Source organism: Typopeltis vanoorti, chromosome 3 (genome assembly GCF_054136105.1).
Source record: "Typopeltis vanoorti isolate ZY-2024b chromosome 3, IOZ_Tvanoo_1.0, whole genome shotgun sequence".
In the NCBI taxonomy this organism is placed as follows: domain Eukaryota; kingdom Metazoa; phylum Arthropoda; class Arachnida; order Uropygi; family Thelyphonidae; genus Typopeltis; species Typopeltis vanoorti.
Genome location: NC_143551.1, coordinates 173,306,736 through 173,327,230, shown reverse-complemented (window position 1 = coordinate 173,327,230; position 20,495 = coordinate 173,306,736). Strand labels below are relative to the sequence as shown.

Sequence of the window (20,495 nt, the reverse complement as noted above, 5' to 3'; positions counted from 1 at the left end):
TATTAATCAAATTATGGAGAGGATCATATTGAGGAAACTCACAGCATACACTGAGATCTTTCATATTATCCCCAAAACACAATATGGTTTTCAGAAAAATAAGGGAACAACATCTCTCTTGGAAGACTTTACAGACGTAATTAATATCGCCTTAGACAAAAACAAAATTGCCATGGTAGTCTTTATTGATCTAACTAAAGCATTCGATACACTTACACATCAAACCTTGTTAGAAAAGCTGAGGCATGTTGGAATAGACGGGCCTCTTCACAGGTGGTTTACAAACTACCTTCAAAATAGAAAGCATATCACATGTATCGGAGCAAACCGAAGCAGAGAGCTACCAGTCACCTGTGGAGTACCACAGGGAGCTGTACTCTCCCCAACTCTATTCAACATTTACACACATGATATTAATCAGCTACCACTCAAAGGTAAGATATTCCAATATGCAGACGACACAGCAATAATATCCATCCATAATAACGCAAGTATAGCCCAAACAAATATGCAACATGACATAAATCTGATCATAGACTGGCTCACGAAAAACTCCATACACCTAAACTCAGAAAAGACAAAATTAATGATATTCAGAAATCCACTGACTCGACCAGTTGATAACAAATATATAACCATCCAACATCCACTTTCCAACATAAAAACACACAGAACAGCAAAACCACTACAATCACTCAGGTTGAAACAATACGATACCTTGGAATTTACTTCGATGCAGATATGAACTGGAATAGCCACATAAACCATCTACACAACAAACTCCGAACAATAAGTGGCAAACTCTACAGGTTAAAAGACATAGTTCCCATATGCCTAAAAACACTAACATACAAAGCACTATGCCAAAATATACGAAGATACGCTATAACAACGTATGCTTTCTGTGCACCCTACAAATTAAATAGATTAATGTCGCTACAGTACAAAATGATAAAACTGATCTTTTGGGAACAAAAAGAAAATCACGACCTTATATACATTGTAATGTCAGAACACAAAATACTGACAGCAAAACATTTATGTCACTATGCTGCTTTGCTAAAACATTATTTCGATGCCAACTACAGGACAGTTAGAAATACATACCGTAAAAACAAGACCTCAGACTACTAATTATATCACATATAAATACAATAATCACAACGGAAAGGCCACGCGAAACTTCTACATCCCAGACATGATAAACAAATTACCTTTTGAATACAGAAACCTTCCAAACTACAATAGCCTAAAAAGAGCTCTAAGGACATACTATGAACAAGAAACTCGTACCCAACATACCATACAAACTTAATGAAACACAATATATTTGTTCAGGCTTCCAGTTCAGCTACACATCAATACATTCCAAGTTCTAGTGTGTGTGTGTGTGTGTGTGTGTGTGTGTGTGTGTGTGTGTGTGTGTGTGTGCGTGTGTGCGTGCATGCGTGTGTATGTGTGTGTGAGCGCAAATTTCTCAATCATAGATTTCGTAGCTTCCCAAGCGCAGCAAAAAAAAAACAAAAAAAAACGATACATAATAACCTACCGGTGTCATCCGGTAGGTTATTATGCTTATTATAAGGTTATTATAAGCTTACATATAAGCTTCGAGGATGAAAGCAAAGAAATTAGTTCTCATACAAGATGTATCGTATGTAACCAAATGTGATACGTACATGTAATGTACGTATCACATTTGATCACATTTGATACGTATTTTCATGTGATACGTATCACATGAAAACCAATGTATTTAATGTATGTATTATACGTAAACAAATGTACGTAATGTATCACATGTAAACAAATGTAAGTAATGTATCATATGTAATCAACTGTTTCTAATGTATATAATAACAGTAACAAATGTATGCAATGTAATAAAAAAAAATTTCTTTTAAATGTAAATAATGAGCTTACACTGTATGTTTGTGAAATTAAGAAATATAATATTTAGATTGCATATGTGTAAATACCGTTGTATAATCACACCTTTTGAAACTTGGAAAAAAAAACATAGTAAACTACAACATGTAATATTATGCAACTTATGTAACTCTGCTGAACAACATAATTGTAAATAATTATTATGATTGCTATTAGAAAAAAAAAACTGTTAACATCATTACTATTTAAATCCCATTATATGTAGCACAAAGTGCTGAACCTTGTAAAATAATATACTGAAGAGATGATCATTGTACATTTGTAAATATTTGAAAGAACATTAAAAAAAAAAATTAAAAATTAAAAAAAAAATTATCCAGGCCTCCATGGAGTCAAAAGACTCATCGTGATAGATCCTTCCTACGAAATACAAAGTTAATGAAAACTCATCGAGGGGAGCCCCCCCCCCAAGAAACACAAAGTCTATCATACCACTCCTTAAACTTATTGACCATTCTCACTCTAACCACTCCTTCAAGCAATGCATTCCATGGTTCAACCACCCTCCATGCAAAGAAACCACTCCTCACCTTCTTTCTAACAGTTTCCTTTCATACCTTCCAGGGATGGCTCCTTGTCATCATTCCTTCCTACAGTTCAACCAAGCGAAAGAACTCCCCAGTGTCAACCCTGTAACCACCTTTCAACAGTTTAAAAGTCTCAATCATATCACATCTCCTTCTTCTTCTTCTATCCACCAAACTCTGCATTCCACATTCCCTCAGCCGATCCTCATAACTAACATTGTACAGTCATGAAATCATCTTTGTTATCCGTCTTTGTACCCTTTCCACACTTAATTTATCCCCTTCAAATCCTGGGGACCAAATCTGAGAACAATAGTCTAAGTGTGGTCTGATCAAAGGATAACTTTTTTATCTTTGTAGGTTCGTGTCCTTCTCATTATTTCAGCAATCCTCTGTGTTACCTTCACCACCTTCGCAATATGACCCCTAAATTTCAGGTTTCTATCAATCATCAACCCCAGATCTCTTGTCTCCCCTACTTCCTCCAGTATAACTCATCCCATACAGTATGCAGCATCCCATCGATGTTTCCCAAACTTCAAGAGCTTACATTTTACTGCATTAAAGGTTAAACAATATAGGTCCCAGTACTGAGCCCTGTGGGAACCCACTTGTAACCCTCTGCCTCCTTGAAACTGTCCGACCATACACAAATCTCTGATACCAATTGGACAACCGATCCTGAATCCAGTTGACCAATCTTACATCCAGATCCATGTGCTACAACTTAAATATCAACTTATCATGTGGCACCCTATCAAATGCCTTCACTAAGTCTAAGAAAATGGCAGTATATGTCTTTCCCTTCTAATGCTCCTGTAATTTTATTATAAAAGGCTAGCATATTGCTAAAACAAGAGCACCCCTCACAAATCCATGTTCACCCTCACAGATAACATTACCCTCATCTGCTCAATGTTGAATACGGTTCCTCACTACTTTCTCCAAGATCTTAACAACTACTGATGATACACAAACTGACCTATAATTAGACACTTCCAGTCTGCTACCACCCTTATGCAATGGCACTATCTTACCTTCCTTCCATTCCATGGGCACCTTTCCTGCAGCCAGACTTTCATTGAAAAGCCAGGTCAAAGGCACTGTAAATTCCCTAGCACATTCTCTCAAACTCGTGGTGAAATACCATCCAGTCCCACAGCTTTACTGACATCCAGAGTACACAGTATTTGAAACACACTCTCCTCCTGTACCTCTAAACCTCGAACCTCCCTATTCTTCTAGTATTAAAACTGATTCCTCCAGGATGAAATACTCCAATAAAGTGTCCATTGAACAATTCCACTATGTCCTCTGCATCACTCACTCTATTCCCATTTTTATCCCACAATATCATTCTTCCACAGTCATTTCTCCTCTTACTGGCCTCATAGCTAAAAAATTCCCTAAGATTATCTTTTGATCTTAGGGCCAATCTCCTCTCATATTCCAGTTTCGCTTACCTTATCATACTAGTCACTCTTCTGGCCTGTGTCTTATATTCTTCATGCATCTCCTCTTCACCTGTCTCCTTTAATATTGTTTGTCATCCATTTTACTCCAAATTGTGTCCTCTTCTTCACTCGTGGTATACAACTTACTATTGCTGCTAACAAATATTCTTTCACAATTTCCTAAGCACTAATGATATCCCGGTCTTCCAATTCCTTCCTCTATGAAACTTCCCCAAGTTGACGTCTTAGACTATTATAATCACCTGCCTTATAATTCCACATACGTTACCATCTCTTTGATACTCCTACATGTCTATTCATTTTCCAAGTCAAAACCATATGGTAACTCTCTCCAACTGGTGGGAGAGATGTCATCTCAGTTATTATCAACTCCTCTGATGCTATAACCAAATCCAAAACTCTTGAACTGCTTGTTACCTCTATTTCACGTTGCCTAAGACATTTGTCCCTCAAGAATTCTAGAAATTCCATTCCCTTATTGCTAAATGCATCTTCCTCTCCCCAATTTATACTACTGTAGTTAAAATCTCCCATAACAATCATTCTTCTTGCAGTTGACAAACTCAACTGTCTAAACATCTCCTGGTCCCCACCCTCCATGTTCCTGGGTCCATAGCAACACCCAACAAAATATCTTGTCTTGCCCACCTCTACCTCACTTAAAAATCATTAGTATCACTGCTTTCGAAAGCCTCCACTCTTAGAGGACATAGGTTGTTACTTATCATAAGCAGTACTCCACTACCACACTTTCCCTTCCTATCCTGCCGAAAAATGCTGTACTCAGCCACTTTTATTCCTGTTATTATATACTCTTCTAAGATTAAAAGCCAAACAGCTATTTTTTCTGGCGAGATTGAAAAGTAAAGGGGATAAAAATCCCTTATTGTTTTTCAGCCAGTATGTGAAACTCTAAGATCGAAAACTACGATCTAAACATTTCATGCTGACGTACTGTCGGCTGATCCAAGCGTAAGTGACCACTTTGTCATCGAGTTACCTTGGTGTGGCACTACCAAGTGGTCACTTAAGCTTTGATCAGCAGACAGTTCGTCAGCATGAAACATTTAGATCGTAGTTTTCGATCTTAGAGTTTCGCATATTGGCTGAAAAACAGTAAGGGATTTTTATCCCCTTTACTTATATACTCTTCAGTCAACCAAATCTCAGTGATCCCAATAATTTTTGGCCAGACTGATGCTATCTGTGCCACTAATTCCTCTTGCTTATTCCAGATACTTCTGGCATTAGTATAAAGCATATAAATGCTGATATTTCTATACCCAGTATTATCCCCATCTAGACTCCACTGGGCTCAGTGTTACCTGATGCCGTCCCCCTTCTCCCAAGTAGCCATTCCCACATGAGGCCATCCCTGCTACTATCCTCCCTGGGACACAATGACTCGTTCAGAACAGCAATCTCTCCAGATGCCTACATGCTTCGTCATTCAAATGTAAGTGGTCTCTCGCATACAATTCCTCTCTGTTCTCAAATGCACCCCAAGCATCCACATATTCCAGTCCTCTCTTGTTACACAGTCTAGCTATTATGTCATTCAATATTACTGCTCTTCTGCTCAGCTCATCATTATCATACCTAAGCAACATGCACACTATCTTTCCTCTCTCTTTCTGTACAACCTCAAGCAAAAATCTCATATCTCTCACTGCCCAACTTACATTACCACTCAAGTCATTTGTTCCTACCACCACAATAATGTCATCCACCCTTTCATTTCTCTTAATTGCCATAGCCACACTTTCTATCGTTCCTCCTGGCAAACTCTCCTCACGCATCCTATCTTGAAAACCACAGATTATTGAGTCTTATTTCCATTCCCTCTCTCCTATTGTTTCCATTCTTTCCTCTTCTTTGATTCCCATATGTCTCTCTCTCTCATCTCCTCTCCTCTACTGTGCCTATTCTCTCTTCTAGCATTCCCATACCTCTCTCTCCTACTGTTTCCATTCTCTTCTCTTCTAGCACTCCCATACCTCTCTCTCATTCTGTCTCTCCTATTGTTTCCATTCTCTTCTCTTCTAGCACTCCCATACCTCTCTCTCATTCTGTCTCTCTTCTACTGTTTCCATTCTATCCTCTTCTAGTACTCCCATACCTCTCTCTCCTACTGTTTCCATTCTCTCCTCTTCTAGAACTCCCATACCTCTCTCTCTCTCCTACTGTTTCCATTCTCTCCTCTTCTATCATTCCCAAAATTCTCTCCTCTTCTATCATTCCCAATACTCTCTATCCCCTACTCTGATTCACCTTGCATTTATCTCTTCCATTCTCTTAATCTCATATTTCATACTTCTCTCATTCACAAGACATTCCACCTCATCTTTCAGCTCATCTATCTCCTTCTGCAGGTCAGTCTCTCTTAATCAAAATTCACTCTCCCAAACAAAACTATCTCCTAAACTTTCACAATCACTCATGCCTTCCACACTATCAACTATTATTTTCTCATTCATATTTTTTTCTCTCCTATCACACTACTCATCTTCCTATATTCATTTCCCATTCCTGGAGCAAAAAGGTCGGTTATTGATAAATAAATGAATTTATTTCCTCCCACTGTCTGCACTTTATGCAAACACGTCCCCCCCCCCTCTCACAAGCCACATATCCAATTCCCGAGACGCATACATGCCGCAAGTACTGCATGACAGAAAGTCCTTTATTATATTACTTATAATAGAGTTCTTAAATGGTGGAGGACTTGGTGACATGACATTTGCGACTGCAGCAGAATCCACCATCATTCCTTACTGCTGAGGAACTACTAGCATAATCGTTAATTATTCAAAATAGTGTCAAAACAAGATGACACACAAAGTTAAAATAAAAGAAAAAGTACAAACAATTACAAGCAAAACAAAACATTTAAGTACACTAAATATAAATAAATAAAATGAAATAAAACTAAATACAGTAATGAAAACTTAGCTTCATCTTGTTTTCCACCATTATGCATTCGATTCTGACCCCATCCTCTCTGTAATCAAAATACACAATATCGCGACAACGACTAACTTCTAAAAAATCAACCACTGAAGTACGTTCATATTCCAGAGAAACAATTTAGCACTCAAAAACTTAGAAAAATGGACTATTCAAAAATTAAAAGACGATTAAAAATCACTTTCTTCAGCACAGCTGAAATTCACTGCCACATGCTATGGCAGTGAATTTCAACTGTGAAATTCACTGCTGAAATTCACTAGCACCCTCGAATTCCAATACTTGGTCATGTAAAGTTACACTTGGTTATGAACCACTTTATGCGAAGTGGTTCCTCTGCATAAAGGTGGCTCTAAAACCGTGGTAACAGACCAATCACCATCTCAGGAGTAGTGGTAAAAGTATTGAAAAAGTTGGTTAAAGACAAAATTCAAGAATGGGTGGATCAGGATATGATACTCTATAGGGGGCCAATATCGTTTTGTTAAAGGTAGATCTTGACTTAGCAATCTATTAACTTTTTATAATAGAATGATATCTGAGTTGGACAAAGGAACGGGCTATACAGTGGTATACTTCTGTATTTTGCTAAGGCTTTTGAGGATACCCCATGGAACACTGTTACGCACATTGGAGCAGATGGGAATGGATACTAAATTGGTGATTTAGATAGGAGAATGGCTCAGGGAGAGATACCATAAGGTGGTGTATGGAGGAGCCGAGTCCGGGATGAGGCAGGTGACCAGTGGTGTGCCTCAGGCTCTGTGCTTGGGCCAATGTTGTTTAATTTGTATATAAATGACATAGGAAATGGCTTAAAGGGAGATATTAAGTTGTTTGCTGATTATGCAAAGTTGGGTAGCGCAATAAAAAATCAAGCTGATGTTGAAAGTTTGCAGGATGATTTAAATAAGCTGGTAGAATGGGCAAAAGGCAAAAGATAATGGATGTCAGTTCAATGTGGAAAAGTGTAAAGTTATGCATTTTGGGATTAAAAGATAACCAGCTGTGTACTACATTGATGGAGCAGTACTCCAAGCAATTGATGAGGCTTGGGACTTAGGGATGTTGGTAGATAGGGAGATGAAGTTCAGCATGCACATTGCTAAGGTGTCCAAGATTGCACATAACATTACTTGGTTGTTGAAGAACACATTGACATCCAGAGATAAAGAGCTTATTATTCCCCTTTATAAAGCATTGATACTTCCACATTTGGATTACTGTGCTTAGGTCTGGTCACCTGGATTCCTTGGAGATGAGGAGGCTGTGGAGAGGGTTCAGAGGAGAGTGACTAAGTTGGTGAGTGATGTAAAAAATGTTCTCTATGCTGATAGATTGAGAGCTTGTGAATTGCAGAGGTTGGTTGATAGGCGAAGAAGAGGAGATATGATAGAAACATTTAAATTACTAAAAGGTTTTTATAAGATTGATGCAGGGGAAATGTATCAGCTGTGTGATAGTGATGGAAGAACAAGAGGTCATCCCTGGAAATTAAAGAAAAGTGTGGTTAACAAGGGTGGAGAGCAAGGTTTTTTGCATGGAGGGTAGTGGATGAATGGAATTCATTGCCTGTCTTAGTTGTGAGTTCTTCATCTGTAAATGAATTCAAGAAGAGATATGATAGATATTGTTTTGCTAGTTTGGGTCTCCCGCGATGAGTCTACTGACTCCATGGAGATACCTGTAATAATAATAATAAGAAGAATTACATATGAAAAAGCTTTGCACAAGATGGGTGCTGGCTTGCTTATAGCAGATCAAAAACGCACTTGCATGAAAATCTCTGAACAGTGCTTGGAGTATTTTAACAAGAATAAAACTGATTTTGTGTGTTGATTTATTACTATGGATGAGACTTGGATTCACCATTACACACAGAATCCAAACTGCAGTCAAAACAGTGGACAGAAGCCAATTGTTCAGCACCAAAGAAGTCAAAGTCAGTTCCATCAGCAGGAAAGGTCCTGGCATCAGCGTTTTGGAATGCTAAAGGCATTTTGTTCATTAATTATATTGAAAAGGGTAAAACAATAACCGGGGATTATTATTCAGATCTTTTAACCAGACTAGACAAAAAAAATTTGTGAGAAAAGACCATGTTTGCAGAAGAAGAAAAAAATCATCTTTCATCAGGACAATGCACCTGCCCAAATGTTTTGGCAAAGGGAAAATTAAGGGATCTGCACTATGAATTGTTGGAACCACCACCAGATTTGACTCCCTCTGACTTCTATCTGTTCCCTAAACTAAAACTCTTCCTTGTTGGTCAGCGTTTTTCTTCAAATCACGAGATGATTGCAGCTGTAGATGGGTATTTTGCAGATCTTTCCGAGAATCATTACAGGGCCAGGATAATGGCACTGCAGCATCACTGGAATAAATGCGTTAGTGTTAAGGGAGATTATGTTGAAAAATAAAAATAATTTTGAAATTATAAATTCGTTTTTTCATTGTTAAGACAAAAACTTTTCAGACCACCCTCGTTTTATATATATATATATATATGAAATAAATTACCATGTAACATGTGGCTTTGGGTTTCCTGTCACCGTACAAGAAAATTCAGCAGTTTTATTTTCAATAGCCATGACATCCTTTAATGGACTCACAAATTCTGGAGGAACAGCAGCTATAAAAAAAAAAAAAAATAGTGAATATTTGAAGGGGAAAATGTTATATTAACTCCTACAAATATGATAAAGAATTGAATTTTTACTCAAACAATAATGAGATGCATACATTAAACTGTTACTGAAATAATTATCTATGCGAATTGCATGGTATCATCATATTTCTACTGGAAAATATAGCAATTTTATTTATTTATTTATTTTTTTTGATTGTCCCAACAAAGAGAACAACTACATGTTCAAGTTTGCTGAATACACAGGCTACATGCAAAGGTTTTCGTTTTGTTATCAAACAAGAAAACTTAACAATGTCAGTTAAATTTGTTAGCACTCAAAGTGTGATAACAACATTGTTTTTATCACTATCCTTTAATCATTTTATAAAAATTATAAAAACTTACCCTTGAGTTTTTCTTGCTATTTTTTTTTTTAAACAGCAATAACTTATGCAATCCAGGAAATTTAAAGCATATATGTAACAGAAGGCAGTATGTGAAAATTCAGAGTCAAGAGTCTCACATTCAATCATTTCGTCAGTGGATATTATAGTGAAGAGGATGTTGATTCTCCCTCTAGTTGTGATTATGGAAAATGTGTACAAATTAAAAACTATTTAACAACAATAATATCTGAATATATTCTGCAGGTATGAGATGTAAACTGGATGAATGAAGAGATTACGCATATAATCTGAAAGAAGGAGAAGAAGAAGAAGAAAGCATTATGGAGGCAGTTTAAGTAAACAGTAATAATCAACTGCTGGATGATAACACCATCCTGCAAATGAATATCACCACTTATCTCATGCTGTAATATTACCCTACAAGGGTAATAATCAAGAGCAGTTCATGAAATATTTTTGCTGTACAATGAAAACATACACACAGTAAATTTGTTAACTCTATTGGAATAGATGGATGAGATAAGATAACAGATTAGTTGGATAGACCATTGAGTCTAAGATAGGTATAAGCAAACTGCTGGGGAGGGGAAATTGTTTTTGAACTGAAAAATCAGGTGTGGCATGCATTGTAGTCTATTTTGGGATGTTATTGTTTGTTAAATGAATTTTTAATGGAACTTGTGTAATTATAATATTTATTACACACATGTATTCACAAGAATACAGCAATTTTATTACTGCAAATATTTCAACCAGAAACTAACTGGTCATCATTAGTGCATCAGCATAATCATAAGGTGAAGCTACAATAAAGAATGTTAATTCTATTTACAGAGCTGAGCCATGTGCCAGGATGCTACCTAATGGTTGGTTACAATAAAATAAGATTACAATTAAGACCCAAATTTAAAATTAAGTTATTTGAAATAAAATTAAGTTTAATTACATAATGAAATGACACAGCACTAAATTAAATTAAATTTAAAAAATTATAATAATTAAAATGGAGAAAAAATATTATTGCTTGCCTTTTATGAGGATGAGACTCTCCCAAGTCTTGGTAATAGAGAGACAGTTATTCTGATTTAAATTTGGGCAGTATAAAAGTGCTTCAGCACTCTCTTTAAATAACCACTCAAACTTAAACCTGCACTGATGTAAAAGGCAAGCATTGAACCATAGGATATTCATGGTCATGTCCACTCTATACTAAGCAAGGCCAGATTTTTCTGGTTTATTGTTGTTAATATAAAATCGATGTTCTTGTAATCATTTTCCAACAGAATCTACTATTATTCCAAAGTATGAGCAGAGGTACTCATATTGAACTTGATAAACACCAGGGAGAGAGCTAGAGGGGGGGGGAGGGCTGTTTATCTTTTGTGGATGGTAACCAAGAGGAGAATTTGTTGATAGGGAAAAAAGTAGGAACTAAATTATATCTTTTCAGCATCTTAACAATCACTTCAGAGATGCCTGCAATATATGGGATAGGGACATGCTGTCCAGGTTCAAGATTTTTAGAAATGAGCTTGTAAGAGTCCAGGATCATTAAAACTTCCTTGAGATGAAACTATTCTGTAGTAAAATGCACTGGAGGGTGTTTGGGTGTTCAGTTCTTGTTGGAGAGCTTGGGAATGTTTCGACCTTCATATTAAGGTCATCATCTGGAATATACACATATATATATATACAAAAAAAAAAAATCTCTGCACTACAATCTACATGATATGCTAACGTTGCATTGATTTGGTCAACCATTAAAACTATTGGCTTGACCTGTGGTGGGAAAAAAAAAACTTGCTACATCAATGCTAGAGTCCTATTATTATTATTATCTATTTAGTTACAAAAATAAATTAAGCCAGAGAGCAACATGTTTACACAAAGTTACTCATATAAGTATACATATAAATTAAAACAAAACAGTATGGATGGTGGCCAATAAAAGCTGAAATAATTGCTTAGAGTCCTAAAGTCATGGTTTGCTGTAAAACTTGAAGAACTAAGAGGGCTGAATGTGTGCCATCCAAATTCTTATAAATTTTATGCCACCGTTATTGTTAAGATTAGGATGATTAATCAAAATTTCACAGGCCTCTTTAATTTCCGTTCATACAAGTTTTTGTATAATGTAAAGAATACATACCTTTCCAATGAATTTGGTGTAGGGTGTTAAGAGTGTGATCTAAGAGGCTTGCTTCACTAAAATTGTTAAATTTAATGTGTCATTTATGTTCTTTTTTACAGATAGGATTTATGTTCTTTTTTACATCCAGTTTCGCCAATATAAGGTAAGTTACAGGTGCAATTGATACGTTAAACTCCAGGACAAGCCAATGGGGGGGGGGATCCTTAGAAGAGTTGAATATGTTTTTTAATGTTAGAGGTGATTTAAAAGTTGCATTAAGATTATAATGATGTAGAATTCTATTTATTTTTTTCTGACAACCCTTTAATGTATTATTATTATTATTATGTGATAAAGCATTTGACAAAGTTAAAAGAAACATATTATTTAACATATTAAAAGAAAGACAAATACCAAATAATATTACTTAAATTAAGGGGATATTAAATCCCACATAGTTTTAAAACCGAATAAGAAACTCAAAGATTGGAATCAGAGAGTTTCTTGCCGAATATAGTAAACTTAATATCCCCTTAATTTAAGTAATGTTTTCATTGCCGAAATGAAGCTTATTAGCTCTTTATATTTAAGTAACCAAATAATATCCTAAAAGCTATCACAAGTATATATGAAAATAATCAAATACAAATAAGATTAAATCACGAGCTATCATATACAAGAGAGATAAACCAAGGGGTCCGACAGGGATGTCCCCCTCTCAGCAACTCTTTTTAATATCTACTTAAATGAAATAATAATAAAATGGAGTAATAATCTACATCAAGGAATTAAACTTTCACCTACAGTTAACTTAAACACTCTCCTCCTTGCAGACGACCAAATAATAATTACAAATTCTGAAGATAACTTACAGAAAGCTATTTTAAATCTAAATGAGATATCCAAAGATTATGGTATGATAATATCAACAGGCTAAAAGTATACAATACATTAGCCTTACCGGTCTTAATGTATGGAAGCGAAATCGACAATAAAACAAAAAGACAAACAAAGATTAACAACAGCAGAAATGAAGTTTATGAGAAAAACTACAAAGTATACCCTATTTGATCACAAAAGAAACGAAGATATTATGAAAGAATTAAACCAAGAACCAGTAATAGAAAAAAATAAAAAATATAAACATAAATGGATGGAACACGTTCAAAGAATGAAAACAGAAAGATTACCAAAACAAGCCTTAAAGTACAAGCCATTAGGAAAAAGAAAACCAGGACGTCCTCTTAAACGATTCAACGATGACTTCTAACAGGCCATGCTAGGCCTAAATCCTTGATATGTATGATGATGATGATGATGATTATGTGACACCTAGTCACATAATCATCAGGGAGTCCAAGGATTCATCATGGGAGGGCACACTACTCTACTTCGCAAAATACATGTAATCATCTTCACTACTACTTAATTCTCCAACTATGACACTATTACCATCAACACCATCTATCGCCCATAATCACCAACAACAGAATTTTTTGTCTGTAAATTGTATGTGTTCTGAAGGCCGATTTGTCTGTACATGGGCTGAAAAAACCCTAGTTTCCAGGAGAAAAATACCTTGCTCCCACCGTATAAGATCAAGTAACTCACCTTCAGCTGAAAACGCCCATATAAGGATTCCCCTCATCATGACGAGAATCGAACCCAGGTCTTTTCCAATTGAAAGGTGCAATGTTCCGCTATTCTTCCAATTGCGCTACGGTTGCTGCTTTTTCCATAATCTATATTATATGCATCTTTTAATGAAGTTTTCTGAAGAATGTTTTGATGGTATTTTTGCTATAACGATTATTTATTATTTATAAATATATGGCTAATAATTTGTAATTCTTGTTTAAGAGCTTGTTCATTAGAACAAATTGTTTTAGCTCTGTTTTTGAGGGTGTTAATGACCCCAAGTTTTTGCAAAGGGTAGTGATATTAGTCAGCATGTATATATTGGCTGGTATGTGTAGGCTTTTGGTAAACAGTGAAGGATAGACTTTCTGAGAGAAATGTGTGTGTGACCAGTATATCCATGAAAGGAAGCGAGTTCTGATTTTCGATTTCAATGGAAAATTGTATACACTTATGTTGTTTGTTCAGGTGGCTGAGGAAGGTGTTTAATGTTTGGCAGCCATGTGGGCAGATCCTTAAACAAGAATTACAAATTATAACAATACATTTATAAATGGGCTCTCCAGCCAAAAGGCTGTGGGTTCGAATCCTGCCTTGGGAATGGATGTTTGTGAATTGTCAGTGAAAATACTAGTGGTGGTGGTGATGGGCAGTAGATGAAGTTGGTATAGATGATGATGGTTTGTTGTAGTTGGTGGATTGAGTGGTGGAGATGGAGAGTTGTAGAGCAGTACCCTCCCTCGATGAGCCCTTGGCCTCCCTGAAGATATCACGTAATAATAATAATAATAATAATAAATACTATCAAAAAATACTATAGCAAAAATAGTATCATAAAACTTCATCAAAAATACATATAATATAGATTACAGTAAAACCATAGTTATCCTGTAAATATATTTATGTAGCTATAGCAAGTCTAAATCTTTTTACATAAGGTTTACCAAGGTCGAGCCCAGTAAGACCTGTAACTTGTAAATAAGTGTATGTTATATGTAAATAATCCCAATGGGAATTTGTATGTGCTCTATGCCAAATAAGGGAATATTCTAGAAGGTATAGTATTAAGGCAATACCTTGCCAGTAGTAAAGCAGTATATTTTTAGATTTTGTAAAGATGTCAAACTTTGTGCACTGACCCAACAAAAGCTTCAAACGAATGTCTGCTGCCAGATCTAATAGGATTTAGGGAGTATAGGAGAAAAACAAAGGAAGGGTCAGTCAAAGAAAAGAATCAAGGCATTTCGCTGAAATGTTCGGGGTTCACATATCTCCGCACAAGGATTCGGAAGTGACTGAATAAAAGGCATAGGTGAAAAGATCACATGATGGGTTCGAGAAATTTTCGTCAAAGATCCAGAGGTCAGGATCGAGAAGTTGCCAACCATCGTCCAGCTGATGTAAGCCGTTGAAGATGGGGCATCGGTTTGAGAAATTTTCATCAGGATCCAGAGGTCAGGATCGAGAAGTCGCCAATGGTCATCTGGCTGATGTAAGCCGTTGAGGATGTGACATCGGTTCGAGAAATTTTCGTCGAGGATCCAGAGGTCGTGATCGGAACGTTGCTGACAGTTGTCTGGCAGATGTAGGCCATCGAGTAGGCGACATCTGGAGAAATCATACTAGTGATCTGAAAGAAAGATGAGAGGAACTGATCTGCCAGGCAAAACTGATAGTTGAGACGAATTAACGAGTCTTCACCGGGAGCTGTTGTCAGAAGGAAGAAATTGCTCTGTTGATCCAACGTGCATGCAAGCATTCCACAAGCCGATAATCTTCGCCCGAAGTGCGGCAGGACAGAGTATCCTAGAAACATCAGTAGATCTAACGCCAGCATAAAGAGGGATTGAAAAACCTGACACGGAAGAAAGAGAGAAAAGAAGTCCAGCCAAGCACACTTATAAAGCAGCTTATAAAGTAAGTTGACCCGTTTGTTAAATTTCCTTGAGCTTTTAAGAGAACTCTTATTAGTGGACTGTAAATAGAAGTTGATCCAAATAGGCATATTTAACAGTTAAAGATTATAAAGTAATTAAGTGTCAGGAATCGTTTAGTTTGAAATAAGTCTTAGTGTAACTGTATGCTGAAACTTGCCTATAGAATATTCCCTGCATAGAAAGGAAAGAGCAATTGTGTGTAAAGGATATTGTTTATGTGTTCAATGAGTAAGATTTAATAATTTAGTAACAAGTACCATTGCTCAGTATAAATGACTTACTTATGTTGCATTAAGAAAATTAGTTATATGTGTGTGACATGACTTTGTGTGAGATAATGCAGGAACTTATTAGTCTATTTATGCAGATTTAAATTGTGATGTTTCCTTTTATTATTGAAAATGCAGTGTAAAAATGTGTCTTATGTGAATTAAATTTTTGTTGTTTAAATATTAATTGAGTGTTGCTTGATAATTTAATTCTTTGATGCACTGTTCTAAAAAACAACCGAACTTGTGAGCAGGGAGGATAGATAATTAAGACGAGAATTAGATAAAGGGATAGCCACGACTGTATATTAGAGCAAGGAATGATATCTACCGAAAGTAGTAATATTTAATACCATAAAAGGATTTTAGGAGGCGCAGTCACTAATTCACAGTCACTCACGCCTTCTACACTATCAAATATTATTTTCTCATTGACATTTTTTTTTTTCATTCTCTCCTATCACACTACTTGTCTTCTGTATTCATTTGCCGTTCCTGGAGCAACAAGGTAAGTTATTGAGATATCTGTTGCATTTATTTCCTTCCACTGTCTGCACTTTAAACACACATGCACCCCCTTCTCTCTCACAAGCCAGATATCCAATTCCCGAGATGCATACATGCCACAAATACTGCATGCCACAAACTCTCTTATTATATTGCTTATAATAGAGTACCTAAATGGCAGATGACTTGGCGACATGCCATTTGTGACTGCAGCTGAATCTGCCATCATTCGTTACTGCCGAGGAACTACTAGCATAATCGTTAGTTATTCAAATAGTGTCAAAAATAAATGCTAAATAAGTATTAGCGAGTATAAATAAATAAGAAAAGTATAAACAATTACAAGAAAAACAAAACATTAAGTACACTAAATAAATGAAATAAAACTAAATACAGTAATGAAAACTTAACTACGTCTTGTCTTCCACCGTTATGCATCCGCCCCGTCTTCTCGTAAACAAAATACACAATATCGCGACAGCACTAACTTCAAAAAACAACCACTATAGTATACTTGTATTCCTGAGAAAAACAATTTAGCACTCAAAAACGTAAAAAAATGGACTATTTACAGATTAAAAAATCACTTTCTTCAGCACAGCTCAAATTCACCGCCACGTGCTGATGTATTGTTGCCAATCATAGTATCCTTTGGAATATGACTTATCTTCTCCATAAAAGTGTTTTAAATATGAATGTCTCCTCAAAGAAAGTTCAAGCCTAATTGAATGTCAATGACTGCACAGTCTCAAAAGTTAGGGGGATTCTGATCATATGTGAATTATAAGAAATTATTTATTTATTAATTATTTTATTATTATTATTTCCCATGACCCCATGGAGTCAAAGACTCATCTGAGAGGTCTTTTTATCATACACACAGCTCATCATACCGTGCTTTAAACAAACTCAAATTCTCTGCAGACACCACACTCTCAGGTAAGGCATCCCAATCATTCACAACTCTGCATGAAAAAAAACCTGCTTCTCATTCCCCTACTCACTCCCCTGATCTCCCACTGTTTTTTTGTAGAACCTCTCCAACATTGTTCCTATAACAACCCCTTACTTACTTGTAGGTCTCTATCATATCTCCCCTCTTTCTCCTGCCTGCCAGACTCTGCAAATTGCATCATCTCAATCTTTCCTCATATTTGTTCTACATATGATTCTTCTAGCACATTTCATTGGATAACTGATTGTTGTATTTAACTTGTATTCTGTCTCTGAATTGATTGTTTGTTCCATACGCTGATGATGTACTTTAATATCAGTAAGAAATATTGTGCTATTTTCATTAAAATTATTCACTGTGTCTAAGTGTTTGCTGTCATCATTGCAGTGACACAGGTGCCATTAAAAATTGATATCAGATATGCAGACTAATGGTTTTAAAGCTTTAACCACAAAAAATGCAGGTCTCTCCATGATATCTGACTGAATAACTCCAAAAAACATTATTCACACTGCATATTAGAAGAAATGAGAGGGTAAAAGAAAATAACAGGAAAGTTACTTACTCCAAAGTGAAGTTCCTGCTTAGTTTCAAATGGTTGGAACTTCACTGTTCAAATGTTTGGACTTTTTTTTTCTGTTTCAAGAAACAGGAAAAGTGGCTATGACTAAACATGATTTTTAGTAATTTAAATCCTTTAATAAGCAAAGTGATGGTGTGATACCATTTAATAAAATTCATCTCATCTACTGAAGTCTAATAAATGTATGATAGGTATTGTGTTGATGGACAGTGTGGATCTCTTGCAATGAGTCATTTGACTCCATGGAGTACCATATAAATAATAATAAAATAACACCAAACACATGTTCAGCTTTTTTTCTGTTATGATGAATCATGTTAATTCATACAGCCTGTTTGTTTAACCGCCAACTGGCCATGACATCTATAGAGGTCCAGCTAAATCTGGGTACGATTCTGTATCACCCATTGAATAACATGGATAAGAAGTGCAATTTGGTCTCACTTTGGTCACACATCCACCTCGCCAGTAGGGAGGTTAATGCATTGATTGGGATATGATCTAATTTGGCAAAATCAAAGTGATGTGAAGGTTACCAAAATTAGTTCATTCTAAGAAATGTATTCACAAAAATTGCATATGAATTCTTTACATTTCAAAAGAATTAGGAAGATATAACTAATTTTCCTTAATATCAATATTAATTACATTATTATTATTATTATTATTATTATTATTATTATTATTAGATAGGCAGCTAGATGGAATCCAAAGACACATTGCAGTAGGCCCATACTAATCTTTATTCACAGAATACTTATCACTCCTCGTTTTAAACTCATTCACTAATAAAGATTCACAACTCCTATGGCAACCCATTCCACATACACCTATTCACTAACCTCTAAGGAAAAAATCTAGTTTTCATACCCTTAACAAAAATACTGTTACCCAACCTACAGAATAACCTATTGTTCTCTACCTTGTCCTATAGCAAAAAATTGCTTCTGCACCAATCTCATAATAATAATTACTATTTCAATATAATAATAATAATTATTATTATAAAACTTCATTAGTAACTGAGCATGCTTCCACCATGTCTTATCTTTTCTGCCTATATGCCAAACTTTGCAACACATACACCTTCAATCTATCATCGCAGGAGCATTCCATTGACCAGTCACCAGCTTCATCAGTCACCTCTAGATCCTCTCTATCATTTTCTCATCCCCAAGAAAAGCCATACCACCAAGCCTGTAAAAAACAATGAAGATGTAACTGCATGAAAATCCATATAAGGAAGGATGATAACTTCATTATTTATAACATCAATGTGTTCTTCATCATACAAGCTATTTTTCCCACTTTTCAAATATGTCATCTGAAATTCACCTTCTTGACAATCATCCCCAAAAAGAACCTCCATAGCTAAGTTGGTATAAATGAACCCCTTTGGTTGATAAGACCTGGGTTTGATTCCAGTCTGTGACATGAGCAACCTTTATCTGGTCTTGTTCAATGAAAGGAAAGTTAGCCAGTCTCATATTGAGGTAAGGTTTTTTTTTCACCCAGAAACTTAGAATTTTTGTCCCCCAGAACAAACAAACTGCCACCATGAACACACACACACATAGATGGATTACAGTCAGGAATACTTATGACCCAGCCATAGGCCTGATTTGTCAGCTATGCCTGTCCCGAGTCCGGATAAAAATGGGAGGATTGAGATGGTGCCATACCTCCCCGTAAAAGGGGCTCATGGCTGTTGTATCATTATATGAAATAAATAAATTCCCAAATGTCTGGTCTCATCAAATTTATTGCAGTTCAGTTCAATCTTGTAATAAACACCATGTACCCTTTTTATTCCAAAGTGAATAACCTTACTTGTTGCAATGTTAAACTGATAATATTATATTTTCTTGTATAATGATACCTGTGGAGTGATGGGACATTAATAGTCGGAATATTAGAAAAATTGGAGAAGAGGTGCTTGGTATAACATCAGGAAAGGGACCACCTGAGGATAAGGAGGCATGGTGGTGGAATGAGGAGGTGCAGTTGGAGATCAAGGAAAAGAAAGAGGCAAAGAAAAAATGGGACATGACTGGAACTAGAGCCGACAAGGAGGCATATAGATTAGCAAAGAAAAATGCAAAAAGAGCTGTGGCAAGGGCGAAAGTGAGGGCAGTTGATGAGGTTTATGAAGAACTGGAGAGAAACGGTGGCGAAGCTTAGTTGTTGAGAATAGCGAAAGCCAGAGATAAGGCCTCGAAAGACATAACATCAGTCAAGCAGATAAAGGATGCCTCAGGAGTAGTATTACAAGACGAGGACAAAATCAGAGGAAGATGGAAAGAATATTTCCAAAAACTACTAAATGAGGAGAATCCAAGAGAGAGGTGCGAGGATGGAGAGGTAAATGAGAGACCGGTGCAAGACATAAGTAGAGAGGAAGTGGTTTGGGTACTGAGAAAAATGAAGAATGGAAAGACTGCGGGAGCAGACCAGATACCTGGGGAAGTGTGGAAAAGTTTGGGCAGTGAGGGCGTGGATATGTTATGGGATCTGATGTGT

The 20,495-nt window shown here is 36.1% G+C and overlaps 1 protein-coding gene across 5 annotated transcripts in view; it reads right to left on the bottom strand.

The window, feature by feature from the left end:
* LOC150108743 (twitchin-like) overlaps nucleotides 1-20,495 on the bottom strand; it is a 2,666,638-nt gene that overhangs the window by 497,015 nt on the left and 2,149,128 nt on the right. For all 5 annotated transcript variants that reach the window (XM_090390962.1, XM_090390961.1, XM_090390964.1 and 2 more), the window contains one exon: nucleotides 9,440-9,551. In XM_090390962.1, coding sequence (XP_090247088.1) covers nucleotides 9,440-9,551 — 112 coding nt within the window. The remainder of the gene's footprint in view (nucleotides 1-9,439; nucleotides 9,552-20,495) is intronic.